At 40.8% G+C, this 25,807-nt stretch overlaps 1 protein-coding gene across 1 annotated transcript in view; it reads left to right on the top strand.

Annotated features, from left to right (window-relative positions):
* Nucleotides 1-25,807, top strand: part of caln1 (calneuron 1) — a 276,804-nt gene that overhangs the window by 13,707 nt on the left and 237,290 nt on the right. Inside the window, exon 3 of the mRNA XM_052035670.1 lies at nucleotides 12,762-12,905. Coding sequence (XP_051891630.1) covers nucleotides 12,762-12,905 — 144 coding nt within the window. The remainder of the gene's footprint in view (nucleotides 1-12,761; nucleotides 12,906-25,807) is intronic.

Here is a 25,807-nt window from a genome sequence, read left to right as displayed (position 1 = left end):
GGGTTGTTCTTAAGTCCATCTGAACATGGGCCTCTTTTTACTGTTTCACCACCTTTTACTCTTTCTAATTTGCTTGTTACTCAAGTGAACTAATGTTAAGTCAGTACTTGGTTACTCTTTATTCCTTTCTTTAGGGTCAGATTCAGATTAGTTTATTGTCATGAAATTCCTTGCTCGTGTGAAGCTCACAGAGTAGACAGTATACATGGTAATAATAAATACAACAATAAATGTAACGGAGAGTGCAAAACAACAGAATGATGCAAGGACTGTGGTGCAATCTGAAGTAGTGCAAAAAGAAATTCTAAAGTGACAATAATCTGAGAGAGGTAGAGTTAAGAGTCTGAAAACATGGCAGCAGCATCGAGAAGGGGATATGAAAGAAGTGATTGGTTCAGAAGTCTGATGGCAGTGGGGAAGAGGCTGTTCTTGAGTCTGGTCATTCGGGCCTTCAGGTTCCTGTATCTTCTCCCAGAAGGTAGAAGAGAGAACATAGAGCACTGAAACAGACCTATGCATCTCCATACTGGCCATTGAGTACCCATCTATGTTAATCCCATTTACCAGTATTTGGACTGTAGCCTTCAATGATTGAAGAGCTCCTCTAGATACTTCTTAAATGTTGTGATTGTATCTGCTTCCACCATAGTTGAATCCTGCTAGAATTTAAAATGTATCACGGGCGTTTGTACCCAGTAACTGAAACAACTGCTCCGAAAGTTGATGAGATGAGAGGTTTAGTGAGAACGCCGTGGCTGAGCTTTGCCACGTCCCTCATGTAGGTCTCTGCCAACATTTACAATCAGGACACCACTGGTAACACAGTCAAGGTTAACGTTTGTATCAAATATTACGTTTCTGGACCAGAGGGCATCAGGAAAGTCTGCACAGATGCAAAGTGACTGATCCTTATTCAGGACGGGGCCATGAATTTATTAAAGCCTCCTGCTGAACATGAACAGAACAGTAAGAAGTGGTTGGAAATCCATTTTTAGCTTTGCATGTGATTAATGGCATCTCCTTGGGCATAATCCAGAGGCCTTCCTAAATTCTCCCCGACTACCAAAAGAGAATAGTAGAATAGTACAGATGACAAGGAATTATTTTGAGCAATGCCGCCCTTATCCTTTGGAAAATGTCTTTCCTCTTTGGTGGTGGGTAACCACACCCTCTTAACCACAAACAGAAACAAGCACAGCTACAACTGATAGCCAATACTATGTGAAACATGAGTAAATATCCCCAATGTCAGAAGAAAGAGTAGCTCACACTAAGCTGTGATATTCTCTGCAGGGTTACAGTAACTCCATGTCTATTTCTGTGAAACTAGACTCTTTGGTGATCTTCCTGAGATGGGATGTGTTCCTCTCCATTACAACCTTGTATGATCTTGGGCATGTCATGAGACTGCTGTTTTCTGCCACATCTAGTGCGAGTCTGATCTCGGCTTCTCTCTCACTGTGTCTTCTTTCATCTGTGAGCGGTGGCAGTTCTTTGTGGTAGTCAGAGCCATCCTCTTTTGCTTGCTTCAGTTTGTCCTCTAATAGTCTACAATCCTTTCTGTTGTTGGGCAGTCCTTGTGTATGCACACATGAACCTCTGCACAAGACTGCTCGTTGTCCTTGGGATGGGGTATTATGGAAGGCTAGGATGTTCAAATGATGATTTAGCCTTCTTCAGCAGTTCCTTGTCTATCTTCACAATGGTCTCTGCCTTTCCAGTACTTTGTGGAAAATGACATAATGTAGTCCAGTGATCAAACTGCTATTTGACGTCACGGGGTTGTCTACATGAGCTGTGGCCCACTGTTTAAGATCTTCATTTCAGGGATGCCATATCTGGCAACTGTTCTTGGAGTTTGTAAATGTCTATCAGTGAGTGTGTGCTTTCAAAAATGTCTCTCTCCCACAAGCTTGAAGATAGTCCACTGTCACCAGAGATATTTTCCATCTAGGTGAAGCAGAGCTGATCTGACTCTGGCTCAGAAATAATGATAAGTCATCAGTTTGAAGCATTAGCTCTGCCTCTCTCTCCCTGGATACTGCCTGAGCTGATGAGTGTTTCCAGCATCCTTGAATTTTATTTCAGATTTTCACCTTCTGCAGTATTTTGCCTTTTGATGTTCTTACCTAGCTTGTGATAACTGTACACCCATATGCACTTCTTGTACATGTATGTTGCTGAAACTTCTCCAGTACAAGTAACAGGTAGCCTTTTCTTAATTTGTGTGCAATGTGTGTGCTTCTCAGAGCTCTGCTTGTGTAAGCTATCAGCTGACCTTCCTACAAGATCATTGTTCCAGGAGACTTGTCTGAAGTGTTTTAGCATTAGTTCCCTCTTATCATAAAAATACAACAATACAGGCTCAGCTGTGATTGTCTCCTTACTTCAAGTAGCTCATTTGTATCAATGCACATGTCCACGTTTCTCATAATTAGAATAAGTCCTGCCCATTGCTCTGTTTGAATTCAGACACCTCTAATGTAATGGTTTTTCCAGTCACCACTTCAAATGCCTTGTATTTGTATTACTCTCTAAGTAACTGAAAAATAAGCAGTGTTAAACTAACAAGGTATTTTATTAAATATAATAATATACAGAGAGAGAGAGAGAGAGAGCATTTTCTTGTGTGATGTGTAACTAGTTCCAGCTTGTTCAGCATTAACAACATTTACACAGTGCAGATGGTTACATGGTATAATTTCTTTGAAGGTACTGGTTGCGGGATGCATATAAAATGTAAGAGCATGACAACTTGGAGCAAGAGTAGGCCTACATGCAGCATGCTCCATCATTTGTCAAGATCATGACTGATCTTTTTCCTCAGTGTCATTTCCCTGCACGATCTTCTCAGCCCTTAACATCCAGAAATCTAAAGATCTTTGCCTTGAACGAGCTCAACAACTAAACCTTCAGAGCCCTCTGGGATGGAGAATTTTAAAGATTCACCACCACCAAGTGATGAGATCATGTCCTAAATAGCCTATCTGTTATTTTTGGACTGTGACCTTTGGTTCTTGATGTCTCAGTCAGAGGAAACATCCTCCCTGCACCTAGCCTGTCAAGCTCTTTAAGTCTTTTGTACATTTCCACGAGATCTCCTCATATACAGCACGGAAACAGGCCCTTTGGCCCACCCTCATGATCATCAAGCGTCCATTTTCACAGATCCTCTGCTAAATTCATTTTATTCTCTCCACACTCCCATAAGCTCTCCACAGATTTTACCATCCATCTACACTAGGGGCAATTTTACAGTAGCCAATTAACCTACCAACTCACAGTTGTGGAATGTGAGAGGAAACCGAAGCACCTGGAGGAAACTCATGTGGCCACAGGGAAAATATGCAAGCTTCACACAGACAGCACCAGAGGTCAGGATTGAACCAGGGTCTCCGGAGCTGTGAGGCAGTAGCTTTATTAGCTGTGACATTATGCCACTAAAAACTCAATGCCATTAAAAATCTAGCTTGTACTTCATCCAAAAAATCAGGGTGTTTTAAAATGGGAGTCATTCAATAATAGCTACATTTTTATCCATTCATTGATTTTTCAGCAGGCTGCAAATACCAGAGCCCGTGAAGAGGTGCAGAATGAATGACAGCATCCTCGAGATCTGTCTTAAACTGCACATCTGTGGCAATCCCAAAATTGCTGTCAGCCTCACATCATAATGATGGTAAATGCTGCTAGTTTTCTCATCATTACAACTTCTGAATATGGGTCTTTATAATCAGTGGGCAGTATAAATATTATGAGTAGCCTAAGTCAACACAAGCGGGTGGCAGAGTTAGCAATCTTCTCCCTGTGTGCCTTTTTTTGGGTAACTCTGATCTCTAGAGCCATCTTTCCATTATTATCAATTAATGCATCAGCTGTTCTTCAGCTGTTTCCTAAGGAAACTATTTAATGGCATATTGGCATGTTGCAAGTGATGACAGCAAAGGAGATACAAAGATATGGAAAATGAATTTTGGAACAACTTGTGCTAGAAATAATGGATGGTGAGAAACTTTGTACAAAGGCTCATCCTATCATGAAGTGTGTGGCATTGCTGATGTTGAATGTAAACATCACTCGAGGGAGTCTTGCATGAGTAATGAGGAACCTTCACCTGAGTGACCATATTCCATCATTTACAGCAGAATACTGGGTAAAAATAAGTTGTTAAAAAACCTGACTGCAGAAGATGGGATGGTTCTGTGAGTTTTCTGCAAAGTCCATTTGTCCATCAACAAATCTAGTACTGTTGAGTTTGACTGAGGCATTTGACCTAACCAATTTTTGGGAAATCTATTGATTTTTTTTTCCTACATAGTGAAAGGTTCCAAGATCATTACTGAGCTTATTTACACCACCAAGTTTGATGCTAGAAGGAATCTGGCAACTTCAATAACTCTGTTAATTTGCCTGTGGATTCATGCTGCATTCAAGGCAGCAATACAAGACTCAAATTCAAAATAAATTTCCTTTCATCATAAAGTCGTTCCTAAAGTTATCGCGACTTGACTAAATGATCATGCTTGACTTTGAGATCCGTTTGGTGTAGACACAAAATATGTTCTGCAGTAGGAAAAGGGCTGCGTTTGATGGTGCAGTAATTGATTTCTTATGCACATCCCTCACTGGCATTTATTCAGCAATGTAAGAAACTGCAGACAGTAAAATTTACAACAGTGATCTCCCTCTTGATTCAAGGTAGTGCAAGTAGGGACCTACTCCATCAGTGGGAGACTTGACAACATTTTAATGCCAGGACGAAAAGTGCCCGTAGTAAAATGAAAATTGAGACCACCAGAGCACACAGCAGTTGGAGAATGAAATGCTAGTTTGTAAATCTGACAGGCTGAGTTTTGGAATATATTTACACTTCTGAGATGAATATCAAAATATTATTAGTTAGTTTTGTATTTGCTTGTTTTTTTTTGATGACTTGGGCTTAAATATTCTGAATAATGCCAGACAGTGATGAATCTGCCACCAGAGAATTTTGGAAAAATCCCCAGAATACCAAACAGACGCAGAATCATAGGCAACATACCCATGATAATTTTAATAATGTGGACCTCAGTTTCCAGTGTCTGCATTTCAACATATATATATAATTCTTTAAATAACCAGTCCTCTGGAATCTATCATTTTCAAATTCTCGCTGGCTGCATTCTGTACATTTCAATGTTGTCTGGAGTCAAAATTGTCTGGGGTGCATACAGCAGAGTTTAAATGAATAGTTGTCTTAATTCATTTTGTTTTTAGGCTGCAAGGGATCATTAAAAGAGCAGTTGATTGAATCAGATGGATTTTCAGAGGCCTCCGTTATATTAGAATCATGAACATTTTGCTTGTTGATTTACACTTATAAGCCTATACATTTTGTTGACACTCTAACGTTTTGCAGAAGTAAGATGGCATATAAATCTTCAACTTGGCATCCCCATTCACATTCTGCACTTGAGGTGTGCAATGCACCAAATTTGTCAAGGTTCTACACCTGGTGTGAACCCTTGCCACATGTAAATAAAGGGCTTTGTGCATATTCCAGACAATCTTGTGGAAAATTAACTTATGGCAGATTGTAGCACGTGCTGACTGAGAGTGATCCATTCTTCTGACACCTATGCTATGGATAAATTGTTTCCTTATGAGTCCAGGCTCTGATTTTGAAGTTTTATGAGGCTAGGTCATCAAATGAAAAAGTTTGACAGTGAAATTGGACTTAACAGTGCTGTTTTTTGGATGCTACAGGAATTCTATAGATCAAAAATGGTACTTGTTTCCTTGGTCAGCCATGTCTTATGGGTTGCACTAGTTACCATATTATTGAAGCTATCAGTGCACATACACTGAATGTTTGCTGATAGGATGCAGAATGGGCAGTTGATATCATGACATTCATCATTCTGCAATCTACCTCAACCCCCAACCGTTTCCCTCCACCACACATTTGATTGCCACTTCAGCTGGGCTCTAGTCTGTTTGATCTTCATACTTGCCAATTTTGGTGGCGTCACCAGAGCAATGTATAGAACCAAGTTCTTATCTCAGATAACCTTTTGCAAACAGTAATGGTACCAGAAGGAGCAGCCATGTTCATGATAAATGTGATAATGCAGTGCAAGGCTATCAGACCCAGATACCTTCATTTTCACCTATCACCAATGCCAGTCAGTCTCTGGAAATAATCACAAGATTAAAAGGTTTGATTGGGTAGTTGTCATAGGGTCATAGAGTCATACAGCACAGAAACAGGCCCGTCAGCCCAACTGGTCCATGCCAACCAAGATTCCCATCTAAGCTAGTCCCATTTGCCTGTGTTTTGCCCATATCCCTCTGAATCTTTCCTTTCCATGTACCTGTCCAAGTACCTTTCTAATGTTGTTAGTGTACCTGCCTCAACCATTTCCTCTGGCAGCTCATTTTATATACTGACCACCCTCTGGGTGAAAAGGTTGCCCCTCAGGTTCCTATTAAATCTTTCCCCCTCCTTAAACCTATGACCTCTAGATCCTGATTCCCCAAACCTGGGGATAAAAGACAGGGTCAATGCGCACAATCTATGCCCCTCATAATTCTATACACCTCTATAAGATCACCCCTCTTTCTCCTATGCTCCAATTAAAAATGTCCCAACCTGCTTAACCTCTCTCTATTGCTCAGTCCCTTGAGTCCCGGCAACATCCTCGTAAATCTCCCCTGCACTTTTTCCAGCCTTATGGCATCTTTCCTATAGCTGAGTGACCAAAACTGAACACAATATTCCAAATGCAGCCTCATCAATGTCTTGTAAAACTGTAACATAACATCCTAAATTCTATACTCAAAATGCCCTGACTGATGAAGGCCAGCATGCCAAACACCTTCTTCACCACCCTGTCTACCTGCACCGCTAATTTTAGGAAACCATGTATTTGTACTCCTAGGTTCCTCTGTTGTACAACACTCTCCAGGGTCCTACCATTCACTGTGAAAGTCCTACCCTCATTTGTCTTCCTAAAATGCAATACCTTGCATTTATCCAAATTAAACTCCATTTGCCATCCCTTGGCCCACTTAACCAGCTGATCAAGATCCCTTTGTCAGTCCTGATAACCATCTTCATTGTCAACGGCACCACCTATCTTAGTGTTATCTGCAAACTTACTAACTGTGCCTTGTACATTCTCATCCAAATCATTGATCTAGATGACAAATAGCAATGTACACTGACCCCTGGGAACACCACTAGTCATGGGCCTCCCCTCTGGAAAACAATCTTTCACCATCAACCCATTTCCTACCATCAGGCCAATTGTGTATTCAATTAGCTAGCTCTCCCTGAATCCCATGTGATTTAACTTTTCATAGCAGCCTACCATGCAGAACCTTATCAACAGCCTTGCTGAAGTCCATATAGACTACATCTACTGCCCTGGCCTCATCGACTTTCTTGGTTACTTCTTCAAAAACCTCAATCAAATTCATGAGACATGATCTCCCACGATTGCCGACTCTCCCTAATCAACCCCTGTCTTTCCAAATTAAGTAATTATTTACTGAGTTATTGGGTGATTATTTCTGGAACCCAGAATAAGAACTTTGGAAATGAATGGGCATTTCAGAAGCCAAGTACAACTCACTGACAGTAGTATATAGCACATTTAGAGTTACTGGCTAGAGAAACTTTAGATCTAGGAAACAGTCATAGAGTTGTACAGCATAGAAACAGGCACTTCAGCTCATTACATCTATGCCGACCGTCATGCCTATCTATACAAATCTCATATGCCTGCATTAATTCCATGCCCCTCTCTGCCTTGCTCATTCCGGTATCTGTCCAGATGTCTCTTAAATGTTGTTACTGTTCCTGCTTCAACCACCTCCTCTGGCAGCTTATTCCAGATGCCAAGCACTCTCTGTGTGAAAACTTTATTCCTTGGATTTCCCTTAAACCTCCTCCCTCTCATCTTAAACCTATGCCCTCTAGTTTTAGACTCCTCCATCATAGGAAATGGACACGGCTATCTACCCTATCTATGCCTCTAATAATTTTGTCATTTCACCTATCAGCCAGGGAAAACAGACCCAGCATATCCAATCTTTTAACTGAAGCCCTTCAATCAGCTTTGTGAATCTTTTCTGTATCCTCTTTAGCTTAATCACTTCTTAGTCAAGAAGCACTGGCTGGAAATTCACCCCTGCCCAGTAGCACTAAGTGTGCTACATTGTTGTATCTGTGCATTGTACTCTGTTCCCAACATTCATTCCATCCAAGTTAAAGGAATACATTTTGAGTTTAAGTACGACAGCTGATGCTTTGCTTTAACACAGCTGACCTGGCATGAATTTCTAGGCTCCATCTTCACACAAGTGATAGTAAAAATCTGTCATCCCTTAGGTCCTCATCCTTCCCATTTAGAGCAAATAAAAAATAGGCTCTTGAAATTGGGTTATGGACATTTCAGATCTGAGCTTGAAATATTTTTGTTAGGCCATGGTGTGGCATCATGGCATTATGTCATAATTTGCTGTTCATAACTCCAAGTTCAAATTTATATATTCATAGACATACATACCCAGGGTATAAATGCCATGAAAATGAGCTTTTTTCTGCAGCAGCACCGTGCATTACAAATATAACAAACATAAGTTGACATAAAGTGTACAGTCCATTGCTGGAGCATGGTATATGCTCACCAAATGCAAAAACAATGTAACTGGATGAGCAATGATGAGTTAGAACTAAACATTCCAGTGGATATTGAACAGGGTCATAAACAATTCTTCCACATTGAAGCGAGGTTGATCAATGCAGAATTCAAATCCCATAAAGAAGCAAACTGGATTGAACAGAAAAAGTTAAAACACTTAATTATTATTTCCTGAAAATATTCACTAGAGGAAATATCAGTGACATGTCATGCATCATAGGATGATCTGCAATTAGCTTGCTTTCACTTGCATGGATGTCTTCAGACAGTGTTCAAGATTCAGAATCAATATATCTTCAGGGACAGGCAGTCAAAGGTGCTGTAATGTGGCACGGGAGAAGATCAAGTTCTGTCAATATATCATGAGGGAGTCAGTGGAGCTGATAATGAGGTCCTGGTGCAGTGATGCTTGGACTGCTGATCATTGAACGCTGTGATCACTCTGCCCAAATTGAAACCTTTTTTTGGGTGCTTCCAGCAAATGAATTATTTCTGAAGGATTGCATTCTCACACTGCCTTTTCTCGTGTTGCAAGTTCTTCATTCCTCTGTTCTGTAACTGCTGATACAGATGAGTTTATATTTTGATGAGGCAGATACTGAAACCCTTAATGGTGAGCAGATTGTGAGGGTTTATGTTGTGGTATAGTTCCTGACACTATATTTGAGCTATTATTGTGCCTCAAGATTTTTTTTCCCATTGACTCTTGGTCTCTTGATCGATTTTGATAAAATGCTGAACTCGATGAGGGAAGTGTCTGTTGTTGATTCTAATTGGTTAGTGGGATCGCCATTGCTGATTGGATATTTTCCAGCAGGTTGCATCAGGTGACCTATAACCTCTCTTGGCACTGGTCACCTGAAACATCCAACATTCTGCATGCAACCTCCCTACACCAATCCAACACTGAGCTCCCTCACTAGATTGGCAGATACTTAATTATTAGCCCTTCTTCAAACAACAATAAACTCAAACAACTAAAGTGAAATGGAAAAAATAAGTTTTTTTTCTAAATTTCCATGTCTTTTTTTCTACAACATTAGTCACAGCAGTGTCTGAGACATATATTTTCAAACCTTCGAGATTCCCAGTCGTTCCACGGTGATGGGTTACCATAGTTAGTTGGTCATTGCAAGGAGAATGAAGATGATTCTGCAAGTGGTCTCATTATGTCACTAAATGGAAAACACTTGCCTTTGTTTTCTCACATCGATCCACTGTATCTACTGTAAGGTTGCAAAAGGTTACAAAATAATGGACAAATCCACTTGGGTTATACAAGAAATTGAAGGCTGAATTGGAAATTGCACTGTGCTCAGCTCTGCTTAGCTACTGAAACTGTGGCAGACTAAGAAATGAGTTCTTGGAGGGGAAAATAGCACACGATTTAAGAACATCGTTTTCTCATCAGGAACATAATAGATTTGTGGCAATTAAGCAAACATACCCACCATTTTATTGGAGTGACTCTGGATAAGAGCAGCTGTCTAGACCAAGAGTGGAGGATAATGAAACCAAATGGTTTGGGCAAGGAATCTGGGCCACGGGGTCTGCTGGACTTTTAATAGCACTTGGAAATCCTGCAACAATCTAGTAAGGTTATAAGGTACAAGGCAGTTATTTACACAGTAATCGTGGATGCAGTGAATAGGTGCAAGCAAAAGCCACGGAAGGGACATCAAATGTTCCTTCAATGAAGGACAGCCTGCCAGATGCAAAGTCAGCTGAATGTGAGGGGTAAAGTTATTCACATTTTGGAGACTTCGGAAAACTCTGTCTTTAAGTTCACAATGCCTCCCATATCCCAATCATCATTCCAGCTTTCATACATTCCAGGGCTCATATACATCAGGGAATTATGAAATCAACATACAGAGAGTCCTCTCTTCCTCCTCTTCAAGGTAAATGAGAACTCCATCTGTCACAAGGACAAGTGAATAAACCTGACTTAAGTAGGAACGTGGCATATCTGAGTCTGCTATATAACAGAGTCAAGGATAGGGAGGTCGGTCAGGACTACAAGCAAGACATTTTTTAAAATGTTTTTTGCTTGTTACTTTCTTGAGTAAGGAGTTCTCTGGGAACCAGGTAATCCAGCTCCGTCCACTAAATCTATATTATGGAGTTTCCAGTAATTGGCCAACCCAAATAGAATGAAAGATGGGCTCCACTTGTCATGTGCATTTCCTCCAACCTGGTCTATTCCAGTCGGTGCTCGTGATGTGGCCTCCTCAGTTTCCGCAAGACCAAGCGTAGACTAGGTAATAGTTTTGCAGAGCAGGTGCACTCTGTCTGCAATGATGACCCTGAGCTTCCAGTTGCAAATGAGCTCAACTCCCCTTCCCATTCCAACACCGACCTGCCCGTCTTCTGCTTTCTCCACTGCCATGGTGACGCCAAATGCAAACTAGAAGAACGGCCCATATTCTGTTTGGTCGCTTACAACCCATTGGTAGAAACATTGAATTTTCCAATCTTAAGTAACCCACACCCCTTGAGTTCCATTCCCACTCCCACCTGTCCACCTAGGTCCTCTGTCCCTTTGTTCACCTTCTCAATCCCTCCCCCTTCCTCTACCTGGTTCCATCTGCCCATCATTCCCCTCCTCATCTGCTTCCACCTATCACCAACCGGCTCCTGTCCCACCCCACCCCCACACTTCTATATACTGGCCATCTTTCCTCTTACCCCCGGCCCCCTCCATTCCTGATGCAGGGTGACCACCAGAAACGTTGACACATTCCTTTTGCCTCCCTACATACTGTTTGACCCGCTGAGTTCTTCCAGCTGTTTGTTTTTTGCTCCATGCCACCCAGTGCACCAAAAATATTCCATCCCAAACACTAGTCAGTGGTAACGCAACAGTCAATCAAATTCAACCTGTGTGTGCAATATTCCCTTGTGAGGGAGCATGCTAGTTAAGGTCGATGCTTTCTGTTCTGGATATTGCCAGGCAACACACAGTTTACAGCAATTTTAAGTCGATGGAAACTGGCTGATTCTTCTGCTTTCTAGCCCTGAGATTAATTTCAGTGTTTTCAATGAGATCATGAGAGCAGCTATTGATGCTGGGGTTCACTGCCCCTGTCTTTGTTTCTGCACCCATTGCCTGCATTTGTCATTTGGTTTTATTGATAGCACTGAAGATCAGGTGGTTGTACTATTTTTCAGTTTACTTTTTGTCAGAACTGACATCAATTTTGTTTAATGAAGTCATAAATTATTTTAATGGGGGCCTCATAGGAAAATATTGTGTGTGAGTGTGTGGTAATGAAGTCGTAAAGCTCTCTACTGATGGCCTGTTTATGATTTTGCTGTCAAAAAAAGTGCGCTTAAGAAACTTTCCCTATTCTGTTGGATCAGCAGAGTGGTGATGAGAACATGGGATTCTTTTAGCATTTTTATGCATTAAGGGGATGTGGGTGCCACTGCCAATGGAGGTATTTATTGCCCTTTCCTATTTGCTCCTGAACTAATGAGACAGTTAAGAGTCAACTATATTGGTGGGTCTGGAATCACATTCAACCCAAACTAAGTAAGGGTTGCAGATTTCCTTCCTGAAAGACTAAATGAACGGTGGGTTTTATAGCAACCCAGTAGTTTCACGATGACTAACTTGCCTTGCTTAATTAAATTCCCTGTTTATTTAATTAAATTCCCCAGCTGCATAGGGGATTTAAACAGGTTTCTGGATGAGAGGTCCAACATTCTGTCTGTCAGTGCAGTAATCTGCTCGCAATGGTAACATGCCCCACCAAGTACTTCTCTGCATAGTGAATAATCTGGTCATGAGCTCACTGCTGTTTGTGGGGCTTCTCATAAGCTCCCAGTTTTTCCATTATATTCAGTACACTTCAAAAGTACATGGTGGTTCTAATGAGACTTGAGGCATCCTGAGGTTATTGAGGACATGGTATTGGTATTGGTTTATTATTGTCACTTGTACCAAGGTACAGTGAAAAACTTGTCTTGCATACCGATCGTATAGATCATATATGCAGGACATATGATATATGGAAGTTTGTTCTTCATTTATTAGATTGGAACTGTTAATCTTTTTGCATATTTCAACAGAAATAAGAGAAGCTTTTCGAGTTTTGGATCGCGATGGCAATGGGTTCATTTCAAAGCAAGAGTTGGGCATGGCCATGAGGTCCCTGGGCTATATGCCCAGTGAGGTGGAACTTGCAATCATTATGCAGAGGCTGGATATGGATGGTAAGAACATACTTATTACAATGCTTACTGTATGTGTGTGTACGTCTGTGAGTTTGTGGTTAGGTGTGTGTGTTTGTGTGAGGGAGAGAGAGAGAAAGATTCCCCTGAGTTTTAAAACATGGTACGAATAACAATTCAATATTTAATTATTTAATTGCATTTTACTGAAATATTAAAATACAGTTTTCTTAATAATTACTATGGCAAAGCTGGGATTTTTCTCTTTGAGCAGAAAATAAGAGGAGATTCGATAGAAGTGTTTCAAACCATAAAGAATTTCAATGGAATAAATAAGGCAAAGGAGTTTCCGATGGCTGAAGTGTTAATGCCCAGTGCACAGATTTAAAATTTCAACTGACTGGCAAACATCCAGGGGCAATGTAGAATTGTTTTAAACATTGATTGGTTCAGATTTGGAATATATTTCCTGATAGATTGCTGGAAATGGACTCACTAGTAGCTTTCAAATGGAATTCTATTCAAATGAAGAATTGCAAGGATGTGGGGGAGAAAAAAGCCAGATAGTGGGATAACTGGAATGATTTGGAGCAGACTTGAATGGCTTCTTTCTTTGTACTGGTTTATCATTCTATAATCCTAATATTAGCCAGTTCACATTGGTTATTTGTGATATTTATACCTGTGACATTAAAAGGAATTTATGACAGTCCAATCTACAAGAGACTTCACTTGGAAACTCCTGAAAACACATGGAGCAAAATCATGAGGAGAGATTCAACAGCGTTGAGCAGAGACGGGGCATAGATGGGTGGTTATTTGAGGAGTTGGATGCACAGGCATTGCCAGTTACATGCACATATCTAATGTCACTTGTTGCTTTGAAGAACTGGAAGAAGGTAGCCTTTGTGATTGAGGGGATGTGGGCTCAGAAGCTCAATTCCACATCAAGAACAGGATGCATAATGCAATGATCTGTCTAGTTTCACCTGGCCAGGGTTGGGGGCTGGAGACTGGAGCGAAAGGTTGGGGTTGGTGATGGGGAGAATGGAGTTTGTGGTGGTGGTGGGGGAAGGGTGAAGGGTAGATGGCTAATGATAGCTGTGCTTTACCTAATCTCTAACTAGATGAGTTATGGGGTATCTAGGACTGGGTAGGACAAGCAACCTGACACCACAAGACAGTGGGGTGTGAGTGGTGATGGAGAAATAGAACTAGGTGTTGTTAGCCCATATGTGAAAGTTGACTTGGGTCTTCAAGTGATGCTGACATGGGATGGCATATGGATGAGGAGAAAGGCATGGCCAAGAGTATCAGTATTTACTCAGGAAACTGGCATAGAGGATATGGAAGGAAGGGAAACAAGCAGTAGTGTCATGGAAGATATAGAGATTAAAGAGGAGGAAGTGCTTGCTGCCTTACAGCAAATAAAGGTAGATAGATCCCCCGGGCCTGACAAGATATTTCCTCAGACCTTGAGAGAGACGAGTGTAGAAATTGCAGGGGCCCTGGCAGATATATTTAAAATGTCCTTAGCCACGGGTGTGGTGCCGGAGGACTGGAGGGTAGCTCATGTTGTCCCGTTGTTTAAAAAAGGCTCTAAAACTAAACCAGGTAATTACAGGCTGGTGAACCTGACATCAGTGGTAGGTAAATTATTGGTGTTCTGAGAGATCGGATATGCTGTACAAGTACTTGGACAGCCAAGGGCTAATTAAGGATAGTCAGCATGGCTTTGTGCATGGTAAATCATGTTTAATGAATCTTGGAGAGTTTTTCAAGGAGGTTACCAAGAAAGTAGATGAAGGAAAGGCTGTGGATGTTGTCTACATGGACTTTAGTAAAGCTTTTGACAAGGTCCCACATGGGAGGTTAGTTCAGAAGGTTCAGACACAAGGTATCCATGGAAAGGTTGTAAACTGGATTTGAAATTGGCTGTGTGGGAGAAGACAGTGGATGATTGTTTCTCATACTGGAGGCCTGTGACTAGTGGTGTGCCTCAGGGATCTGTGCTGGGACCATTGTTGTTTGTTGTCTATATCAATGATCTAGATGATAATGTGGTAAATTGGATTAGCAAGTTTGCTGATGACACTAAGATTGGAGGCATTGTGGACAGCGAGGAAGGCTTTCAAAGCTTGCTGAGGGATCAGGACCAACTGGAAAAATGGGCCAGAAAATGGCAGATGGAATCTAATGCAGACAAGTGGGAGGTGTTGCATTTTGGAAGGACAAATCAAGGTAGGACATGCACAGTAAATGGTAGGGCACTGAGGAGTGTGGAGGAACAAAGGGATCTGGGAGTTCAGATCATAATTCCCTGAAAGTGACGTCACAGGTAGACAGGGTTGTAAAGAAGTCTTTTGGCATCCTGGCATTCATAAATCAAAGTATTGAGTATAGGAGTTGGGATGTTATGGTGAGGTTGTATAAGACATTGGTGAGGCCAAATTTGGAGTATTGTGTGCAGTTCTGGTCACCTAACTATAGGAAGGATATCAGTAAGATTGAAAGAGTGCAGAGAAGATTTATTAGAATGTTGCCGGGTCTTCAGGAGTTGAGTTACAGGGAAAGATTGAACAGGTTAAGACTTTATTTCTTGGACCGTAGAAGAATGAGGGGAGATTTGATAGAGGTTTACAAAATTATGAGGGGTAATTAATGCGAGTAGGCTCTTTCCACCTAGATTAGGAGAGATAAGTATGAGAGGACATGGCTTTAGGGTGAAGGGGGAAAGGTTTAGGGGAAACATTAGAGCGAACTCCTTCACTCAGAGAGTGGTGGGAGTGTGGAACGGGCTGCCATCTGACGTGGTAAATGCAGGCTCACTCTTAAATTTTAAGAATAAATTGGATAGATACATGGACGAGAGAGGTCTGGAGGGTTATGGACTGGGTGCAGGTAAATGGGACTAGTGGAATAAAGTTTTGGCACAAACTAGAAGGGCCAAATGGCCTGTTTTCTGTACTGTAGTGTTCTATGGTTCTAAGAATAGATCCTTGTGGAAGGTCGGGGTAATTTTGCAGGAAAGTTGCCATTGCCATTGATGTTCTGACTATGATTGGATATGATTGGTGGGCTAAGAGAACACAGTCCTGCTGAATGGGACTACAGATGGAAAGCATAGGACGAAGATATTGTGATCAACTCTGTCAAAACCAAAGTTGCAGAGAGAATGTGCAAACTCCACAAAGACAGTACCAGAGGTCAGAATTGAACCTGAGTCAATGGAGCTATGAGGCAGCTGCACTATCTGCAGTGTCACATCGCTGCTCTGATTTGTGTCAGTTAATGTTGTGTCAGTCAAATATAAATGCACTGTTTATTGGTAAAAAAAATCAATTGTCCAGATGGTTGATCAGGCTCATCCTCTGAAATACTGAGTGACCATTCTGGTTAGTTTCCTGATCACGTCTGGCCTGGTTTAATATCACAAGGTTCACAGTGCTACTAAAGTTATGCTTGAGCAATTTCCCAGTACTCTGTATATCTTCCTCGGGTGACTAGGCTGATCATGAGATTATGCAATACTGTATCAGCTCCCAAAGTCTTACTAATGATCATTCGTTGCTAAGCTCTGCAATGTTACACTTTCCACACTGATGCAATGGACACAGAAGAAGGAGGTGAAGATGGTCAACTAGATGTTCACAGAGGTTGCCCAGTAGCATCTGGGACAAAATGCCAGGGGACAAATGGCACTGGGAGCCTAATGAAATAGTAACATGTAGTTAGTCAAGGAAACAGAGCAGTGACACAACACTGGGGGAAGTACAGTCCTGACACTAAGGACCCTACAGACTAAAATCCATCCTTATAGCCAATATAGGGTCAATATATTAGAGTCTAATTAAGAGTATTATGTTTACAGTCAGAGATAAATTTGTGCAGGTCTTCCACAACTTTTGTTAATAAACGTAATTACTGTCAATGGTACCTAATTCTGCTTGCACTTCATTTCTTTACCTGAATTGACCTAAACAAATCATTAGGCTTTGAGAGTTACTGTAGGATAGACACCTCCTGAGCAATGTGTCAATGTCTTGTAAAACTGAATTCAGTTTGAAGAATTATGTCAGACTCTGAAGGTAAGATAATATATGAAAGAAATTTATTTTAAGAAGGACCCTTGTTAAAGAAATAGTTAGGCCCAATTTTCATTTGATTACGCTGTATGCATGAAATAGGATTCTGGAAGCTGTGAAGAAAATGGAGATTGAGATTTCAAATATTTATCATTTTGTGTATTAAAGTCATTTGTTATATTACAAAAATCTGACAAATATAGGATGAGTAATTTGGTTCAGTGCCCTGTTGCTGTGTATGTAGCTGCATTGTCATAATTATTTATGTACCTTGCGGGCAAACATATTTGATCGCAATATTTGAAGAATACAGCTCTGCAAAAAAGTAATTTACTTAGAAATATAATTGCATTATATACCCATAATTATATGAACAGATGCAACTGATGCAGAATGTTGGAGTGCAATTGGCTGGGTTTCTAGTACATAGAGCAACTTTGCTGATTTTGCATCTGACTGTTCTGACTTTTAAGACTGGTTTAATGTGCTTCTGCATGAAAATACAAGAACTTAATTGGAATACTGACTTGATTCAGATTGTATGGTTATGCCCTCTTTGAAATTTCCTACTTTTCACATCAGGGATATGCTATATATTAAGCCCCTCCAGAAGAGAAAGACCATTAAAATCAGTGGGGAGTGAGGTCTGGTCTTTCAGAAAATGATTACTTAAAGCTATTTTCTTTGATTGCTGCAACCTGAATGCAGGGAATGTGAATTGCAGAGGCAGTGTGCTCATGTCCATTCTTGCCTGTTCTGATCCAAGCACCAGTGTCTGGAAATGCCTGGGGTCAACTGCCTTCACAGACTGTACGTCACGGGATAGCAGTGATCGAGTTGCATTATGTGCTGGAAAATGAACTGCAGGTCACCTTGATTATTGTGCAAGTGTATCGAACAATTCATTATGAATATTCAAACATCTTTATCAGTTTCTTCATGAAACAAGGCAACAAAAGAAGGATTACAATTCCTCCATGTTTCAAGAATCTCCAAAGTACTGGACAATATAGAGCCTCCAATGTTGCCATACAATGAATTGCATAAGTAGGAGATTTGATCCTTTAATATGCAGGGATTGGCCAGATGGAATGAAATGGTAGTTGTCTATTCCTTAGGAAGTTAACCCCATTACCTCAAGCTAGTTCTCTTGGAGGTAGAAGTAATCTTTTAGTTCATGTTGACCTAACAACAGTACACATTGCAGGGGTGAATGGAAACATAGCAGTGTCTAGAGAGCTCATATGATCATTAATGAGCAAGATGGTGGCTTGTTGAAGAGCACTTTAAATGCCTAGATGGATCATGGACTGTAGTCCAAGGGTCTTTGGGGTCATCATTGCACAACCCACCAGTTTCCTCCAATTCTCCTGCCACAGCCACAAGCAGAAAAGACAACGGGAATGCCCTAGAAGATATTCCTGCTGAAAAATATTATCTCTTCCTCTTCCATTCCCATAACTATCTCCATTGCCCTCGGTGGCTGTGTGCTGTAGATTTCAGGGTCTCTCTGTCCATGTGCACTGCCTCCTGTTACGTGCAGCTGGAAGCTGGTAAGAAAGCCTCAGATGTGTGCTATTTGAAAGAAAATGTTTGCCGGTAGTCCACCTTGTATGAATATTCAGCAATTTGGAAAATCGTGCCACTTCATGCTTTGTACTTGCCACATTTACTGGTTGGCATAGAAACAAAACAGCTTGTTGGCACATTTACAAAGGTCACTAGTTGACAAAGTGTACCATAGTCTCCCTCTTTGATGTTCTGAGTAAACAGTGGAGACGGATAAAGACGCTTTATAAAGCAACTTATTAAAATAGAGCTGCATGTTTGCAAAGTTTACCATGGCAACTTTTTACAGACCAAAAGGCTTTGGTCATTTCCTTGCAGTTTCAGTATAGGTTCAGGTAATGGGTGATACCACATCCACCTACTCTATCCCTTTCATCCATTGTGCTCTGGCAGACACCTCTGGATGGACCTTTCTTCCAAAGAGTCTCATCCCTTGCCACAATCTTTCAGCAGGAGGAGCCATAACTAACAAAGGGTAAATGATGTACTTCAGTCCTAGCCATTTGTTTCAATCATTCCGAAGCATTTCTTTAGGTATATTCGTTAACACCTGCCACCATAAATTCCACGTCAATCTTCGACTTCTCCCAAAGATACAAATACTAAAATACTGGGAACTTTGTCAAAATATTTCAATGAATTGACCTCCTGAGCTCAGCTGTTTGCTGGCAGTATGCCTGCTCTGCTGCTGTGCCAGGGTTGTATCATTAATCCATTGTATCAGAGTAAGATCAATCAACCAAACACTCAAATCAATTTATTAACTGCTGATGCATGCTCCCAGCACACACTGGAATCAGGTTTATCCATACCATCTATTAAATAATGACACTGTTAGCTTCATTCAGCTGGAGTATGTCAACCCTCCCACTGACCTGTCTTTGAAAGGATGCAAACACACAAAACTTTTTGAAGGGCTATTTGATGACAGGAGTAGATGCTTCATGCAGAAATTGTAAAGAAAACTCCACCCACCCATACAATCATACAATATATAACAGTTAAATGCCCCTAAATAGAATGGCTTCACTTAAACAGATCAGCATATTAAGAGTCAGACTCTAAACTGGAATTCTAATGGATGATATGATTAGTTGCAAAGGTCCCATATGTAAAAACTAAAATTCAATAAACATATTTTGCCTCCTATCCAAAAGCAACACGTTTGCTAGCAAACTAAGAAATGAATCTTAGAACTATTTTGCCATACTACATAACTGTTAATAATTACTAATAGTTCAGTTTTTCTTAGTAAACTAAAGATGACACTGATACAGTATAATTGAATTAAAGTTTATGGTGCTGATTATTCCCTCCCATGGCCATGTTGCTCAAGGGAAGCAGTATAAAGTATGTTGTGTTTATCCATACAGAGCTGTAACTGATACACGTCTTCCAGACACCAACATGACCAAGGGACTACCCTAGCATAGACATAGTTTATAACATTGCCTAATACAGATAAAATGGGCACAGAAACCAGTGCGGTTGCCAGTCTGAGGGGTCTGCCAAAGACGGTTCCAAGAACATTCACAAAAACTTTACTCTTGACAATCCATGATTAACTTTGTTTCCATTCCAACACCCATATCAACTTCCGCTCCTCAGCAAAGAATTTTGTTTCAGTAATAATGAAATGACAGTGATGTACTTCCAGGCTGGGATTATGTAGGATTTGCTAGGAATCCTGGGAGGTGATACATTTCTTGTACACCTCCTGCCTTTCTTCTTTCAGATAGTGATGGTATTAGATTGGACAATGCTACAGAAGAAACCGTGGTGCATCGTATTTGGTAGTTGGCACAGATTGGAGCAAATTTTCTACTTCTGTAGCTTGGCTGAATTTTTAGGTATCTTCTTTCTGTTTCCCTCTGTGTCAATTTTCTTAACCTCTTGTACATTAACAAAAAATCAAATAATGTAATGATTAATTGGCTTTCTGAACGTCCACTTTTTCTGTAGTCTCTGGGAGAAGCAATTTGTGATAAAGAAGTAATCATCTTTAATTGAAGTACCTGTTGTTAAATTTCTGTGGTCAGAACATTTTTAAAAGTACAGAATGAAAATGAAATCTTTTCATTTCTATGAAAACTATTTCAAATATATCTGAACCATGGAATTGGAACCTTTAATTTTAATCATTTCAGTCATATACACCATCAAAACCTATAGAGTTTTATATGTACTGGTTTATCTTCCTCTTTTATACAAATTTCTCAAAGCAGAACTCTTGTACATCAGTGAATAACCATGGTCCCTAAGCGGCCATTTATAGGGTTCAGCAATTCTTTAAAATGTCGCAATTGTTGCAGGGAAACCTTGAGGGCAGTGAGTGTTTAAGTGCAATGCTTTGTAGAGATAGAATCCCTTTGTGTTGAAAAGTTGAGTCGCATTGGACATAGGTGCCAACTGAACCATTGCTAATGCTGCAATTGAATCCTGTCTATGAAATTACTGGTCTAAACAAACAAAAGAACTTTGCACATTGCTTCTGACAGGTGTTTGCAAGTTCCAGTATATTGGAAACAACCTTGCCTTTATACCTCTGGTACTGCTCACCTGGATAGCCACAGTCACTGATATTGGTGACCCTTTCCTGGAGGTGGTTCCCAGGAGACTGGCCAGTCCTGTTATGAAGATCGTGGTCACTGCAAAATGCCTTCAGACATGGCCAGGCATGATTGCATTAGCTGCCAGCTTTGACCAAAAAATCTAAAGGCCAACCCTACCTGTTCACATCCATGTAATCCTTCTGTAATCTTTATGTAGATGGGCCATCAAGAGACAGATATGCCTTACTCGTGAGACTTAACATCACAAATTACACTGATACTCCAGTGAAGAACTGACAGAGCTGAGGGTGCTGTTCTTTCCATGTGACATTGAGGATGTGCTCTCCCACATGAACATAAAGCCTATTTTGGAAAAGAAATTGGGTATGGGGGGAGGGGTTGCCCCAATGTCCTGGCCTATATTTACCCCTCACTCAACTTTAATAAAGGAGAATAACTTGGTTATTATTATGGTGCTGTTCGTGAGAGCTTGTAGTGCACAATTAGACTGGTGCACTCCCTACACTGCAACTGTGGCAACACTTCAAAAGCACTTAAATGGCTAAAGAGCACTTTGAGGCTTCCTGAATCACAGCAGCACCGTGAGGTTACAGCATGGACGGAGATCATTTAGACCACTTCTTCTTAGCAGTCCCTCTGGATTGAAGATGACTGACCTCCATTCTAGATTAGTGGGTTCTGAGGTGGCTAATGAGGCTAATGTGGGAACTGCAGATAGTTCCCTGGTGGTGGGGGATGATGGGGTGGCAGATGCATTGTTTGTGAGGCAGTCTGTTCCTTCCACTGTTTACACAAGGTCCAAGTGTGCTCTGGCTACATGGCCTCAAGGTTCTCAACACCATCCTGAACACTCCATTTTTACATTGAGTGGTCACGGGGCAGATATTCCCAGGAATCAAAGGGCATTTTGCATTTATTCAAGGAGGCATCATCTGCTCAGTAATCTCTTCCCATTTTAGAGTTCGGAATAGTGTGCCTATTTCTGGAGCCTGGCATTGGGCAAACAATGACATGGTCTGCCCAGTGTAGTTGACTGAGTGTAACTGGGGATGTTGGTCTGGGAGAGAACACTGACATTGGTTTGCTCGTCTGTGCAGTGAACTTGGAGGATTGTGCTGGCTCTATACAACAGCAATCCACCTAGTTCCAGCCCACCCCCATCCTACAGTCCTGCTAATTTTTTTACTTTTGGGTACTCTTCTGATTTCCCTTTAGAATGCAGTGATTGAATCAGCCCCTATTATTCCCCAAGCAGTGCATTCCAGATTCTAGCCACTCACTGTATAAACTTGTTTCTCCCTCTTATTTTTTTTAGTTCTTTTGTCAATCACCTTCATTTTTATGTGCTTGATTCTGGTTGCCAATGGGAATGGTTTCTTTCTGTCTATACCATGATTGGGTCCCTTCTCAACCTCCTCTGTTCCAAGGAGAACAGCCACAGTTTCTCCTGTCTTATTCATGTATAAGTTCCTCATCTCTTGAAGCATCTCTTCTGCTCCCACATTAAGAACTATGTCCTCTAGTTTATATTGCCTCTCATTTTTGCTACTGACACTTTACATTTAACTGCATTGTGTTTCATTTGCCATGTGTCTGCCTATTCCTCTAACCTCTCTATATTTCTCACAGTTCACTATTCTTCCAAGTCTTGCGTTATCTGCCAATTAGGAAATTGTGTTCTGGATGCCCGATCCCAGGTCATTAACATGAATTTGTTTTTTGAAAAAATCAGGAGTCTCATACTGACCCCTTGGAACAGTCCCAATTTTTCTCTTTCCTGTTCTTAGCCAATTTTCTTTCTGTTTTATTTATGGACTTTAATTTTGATGACATCTATTATTTGGCAATTTATGGAATGGCTTTTGGAAGTCCATGTATACCATATCAGCTGGATTTCTCTCATCAATATAATCTCAGCAAAGAGTTATATCGTTTATTAAACACTATTTACTTTTAGAAATCCACACTGGCTTTTCTCAATCAATCCACATATGTAGAAGTAACTGTTAATTCTGTTGCTATTTGTTATATCTGGAAGCTTCCCCGCCACTGAGATTAAACTGACTGGCCTTTGGTTGTTGGGTTTATCCTGACACCAGTTTTTGGAACCAAGGTTTAACATCTGTAATTTTCCAGTTTTCAGGCAATCCCCTGTACTCACAGATAATTGGAAGAACATGGCCAATAACTCTACCATTTTCAGGCTTACTTCCCTCAGCTATCTAGGCCCTGGTTAATTATCCACTTCAACGCTTCGCTGCTACTTTTTAAGCCATTCAGTATTTCAATGACTTCCTCCTTTACTGAGACTCTGCATCTCCTTCCTTGGTAAAGCCTCATTTAGTACTTTGGCCATACCCTCAGCCTCCCTGAATAGATCTTCCTGATTCCTGATAAGCACCACCTCTTCTCTTACTATCTGCTTACATGCCTATGGATTCCATTTTATAATTTATTGCCCATCTTTTCTCATAGTCATTCTCACTTCAATTTTTACATCTCCGACCAGCTATCTATATAAAAAAAACTGGCAATTTTTGACTCCATTTTGCCTGAGTCTCTTCTGTTCATATTCCATTAAAGCTTTATTTTCTTTTTTTAACTGTTCTTACTTGGAGTGGTCTGCTTCCTTTTCTGCAAAACTCATGATATTATGATTATTGCTCCTTAATTATTCCCCCACGAATACTGTTTCTACTTGGCATCCATCATTCCCCAGACCCAAGTCTAGCAATGCCTCTGTTTTTGCTGGGTCAAAAATATGCTGGTCAAGAAAGTTCTCCTGAACACTCTTCCAATTTTCCTCTCTCTCTGACCCTTTCCACCATCACAATCTATATTACGATGGTTGGACTCCCCTGTTATCACTAAGGTTCTTGAACAGCCTGCAGATTTGCTGCCCTCTATCTTGTCCACTGGTTGGTGATCCTTGAATAGTCCCAATAATATAAAGACACCTCTACTGAATTTCAACTCTCATTAAATAGATTGTGTCCTTGACCACTTCAGGACTTCTACTCTCTCCACAAATGCAGTATTCTCCTTAATCTTTACTGCCAATGACCCTCCTCTGTTCCCTTCCTGAAAACCTTGGATCCAGTAATATTCAGTAACCAAACATACCCATTTTCTTTAGCTCAGCTCCATTACTGCCACAATGTCATAGCTCCACATGGCTAATTCCAACTGCAACAATCTAGTTTTAAGACCGTTTGTGCATTTACGTATGTGCACAGTGAACCAATTCAAGACCTAGTTTTTTTTTATCTGATTGTAACTAAAACTATTATTTCTAGCTCTGGTGCTATCTACCTCTCCCAATTCATTATGACCTTTTTCACTTTTTTGATACTATATCCTGGTGCCTAAAACCCTGACAAATCTGTTTCATCCTCCCCCATTCTACCCCAGGAATCATAGAATCATACAGCACAAAAACAGGTCCCTACATTCCATCTTATCCATGTCGACCATGATGCCTATTTATGTTAATCACATTTGCTTGCATTAGGCTTGTATCCTTCTATTCCTTTCCGATCCAAGTACCTGTCCAAATGCAAGAGAAGCAAATTGGCGCCGGAGCGTGGCGACTCGTTGCAAGCTGCTTTCTGCAGATCTACTCATTGCTTTTACTATAATTGTTCTACACTTTTACACTTTACTCTGTACTCTCTTATTGTTTTTACCCTGTACTATCTCAATGCACAGTGTAATGAATTGATCTGTACGAACGGTATGTAAGACAAGTTTTTCACTGTACCACATTACAAGTGAAAATAATATACCATTACCAAAATGTGTTAAAACATTGTAATAGTATCTGCCTCCACTACCTCTTCCGGCAGCTCATTCGAAATATTCATGACCCTCTGAAAAACTTACCCCTCAGATTTCCTTTAAATTTCTTCCCTCTCACCTTAAAACTATACTCTCCAATATTAATCTCTCCTGCCCTGAGAAAAAGATTCTATCTATCCTATCTCTGCCCCTCATAGTTTTGTAAATGTCCATAAGGTAACACTCAGCCTCCTACTTTCCAGTGAAAATAAACTCAGCCTATCCAATCTCTCCTTATAAGTATGACCCTTCATTCCAGGCAACATCCTGGTGAATCTAATCTGCACCTCTATCATTACTTGTAATGTGGTGACCAGAACTGTACACAATCCTCTAAGTGCAGACAAGCCAATGTTTTGTAAAACTGCTACATGACATCCCAACTCTTCTGCTCAATGCCTCAGCCTATGAAGGCAAGCATACCAAATCCCTTTTTCACTCCCCTAACCATTTGTGTCACCACCTTCAGGGAGCTATGGACTTCGTTCTACACTAAGAAAACTTGTTAGTAGGTTATTTGCCCCAGCTCTATTTAGGGGCAACCTGTCTGGGCTGTATGTGTCGCACCTCTCCTAAGGCAGGTCCCAATACCCAAGAGTCTAAAGCCTTCCTTCCTGCACCATTTCTCCAGCCACACATTCATTTCTTACTACTATACCAACTAATATCAAGCACCAGAAGTATCCGATTACTACCTTTTTAAACTCTCTGCTAGTTCCTTAACATCTGCCTGTTTGGCTGGGATGATGCCACAGCAGTTAGTGTTGCTGCTTCAGAGCTCCAGCAACCTGGGTTTGATCTGGCATCAGGGGCTGTCTGTGTGGAGCTTGCATGTTCTCCCTGTGTCCACCTACATCTCCACTGGGTGCCCCTGTTTCAT

Source organism: Pristis pectinata, chromosome 21 (assembly GCF_009764475.1).
Source record: "Pristis pectinata isolate sPriPec2 chromosome 21, sPriPec2.1.pri, whole genome shotgun sequence".
NCBI lineage: Eukaryota > Metazoa > Chordata > Chondrichthyes > Rhinopristiformes > Pristidae > Pristis > Pristis pectinata.
This window is presented reverse-complemented; position numbering and strand designations above follow the sequence as displayed.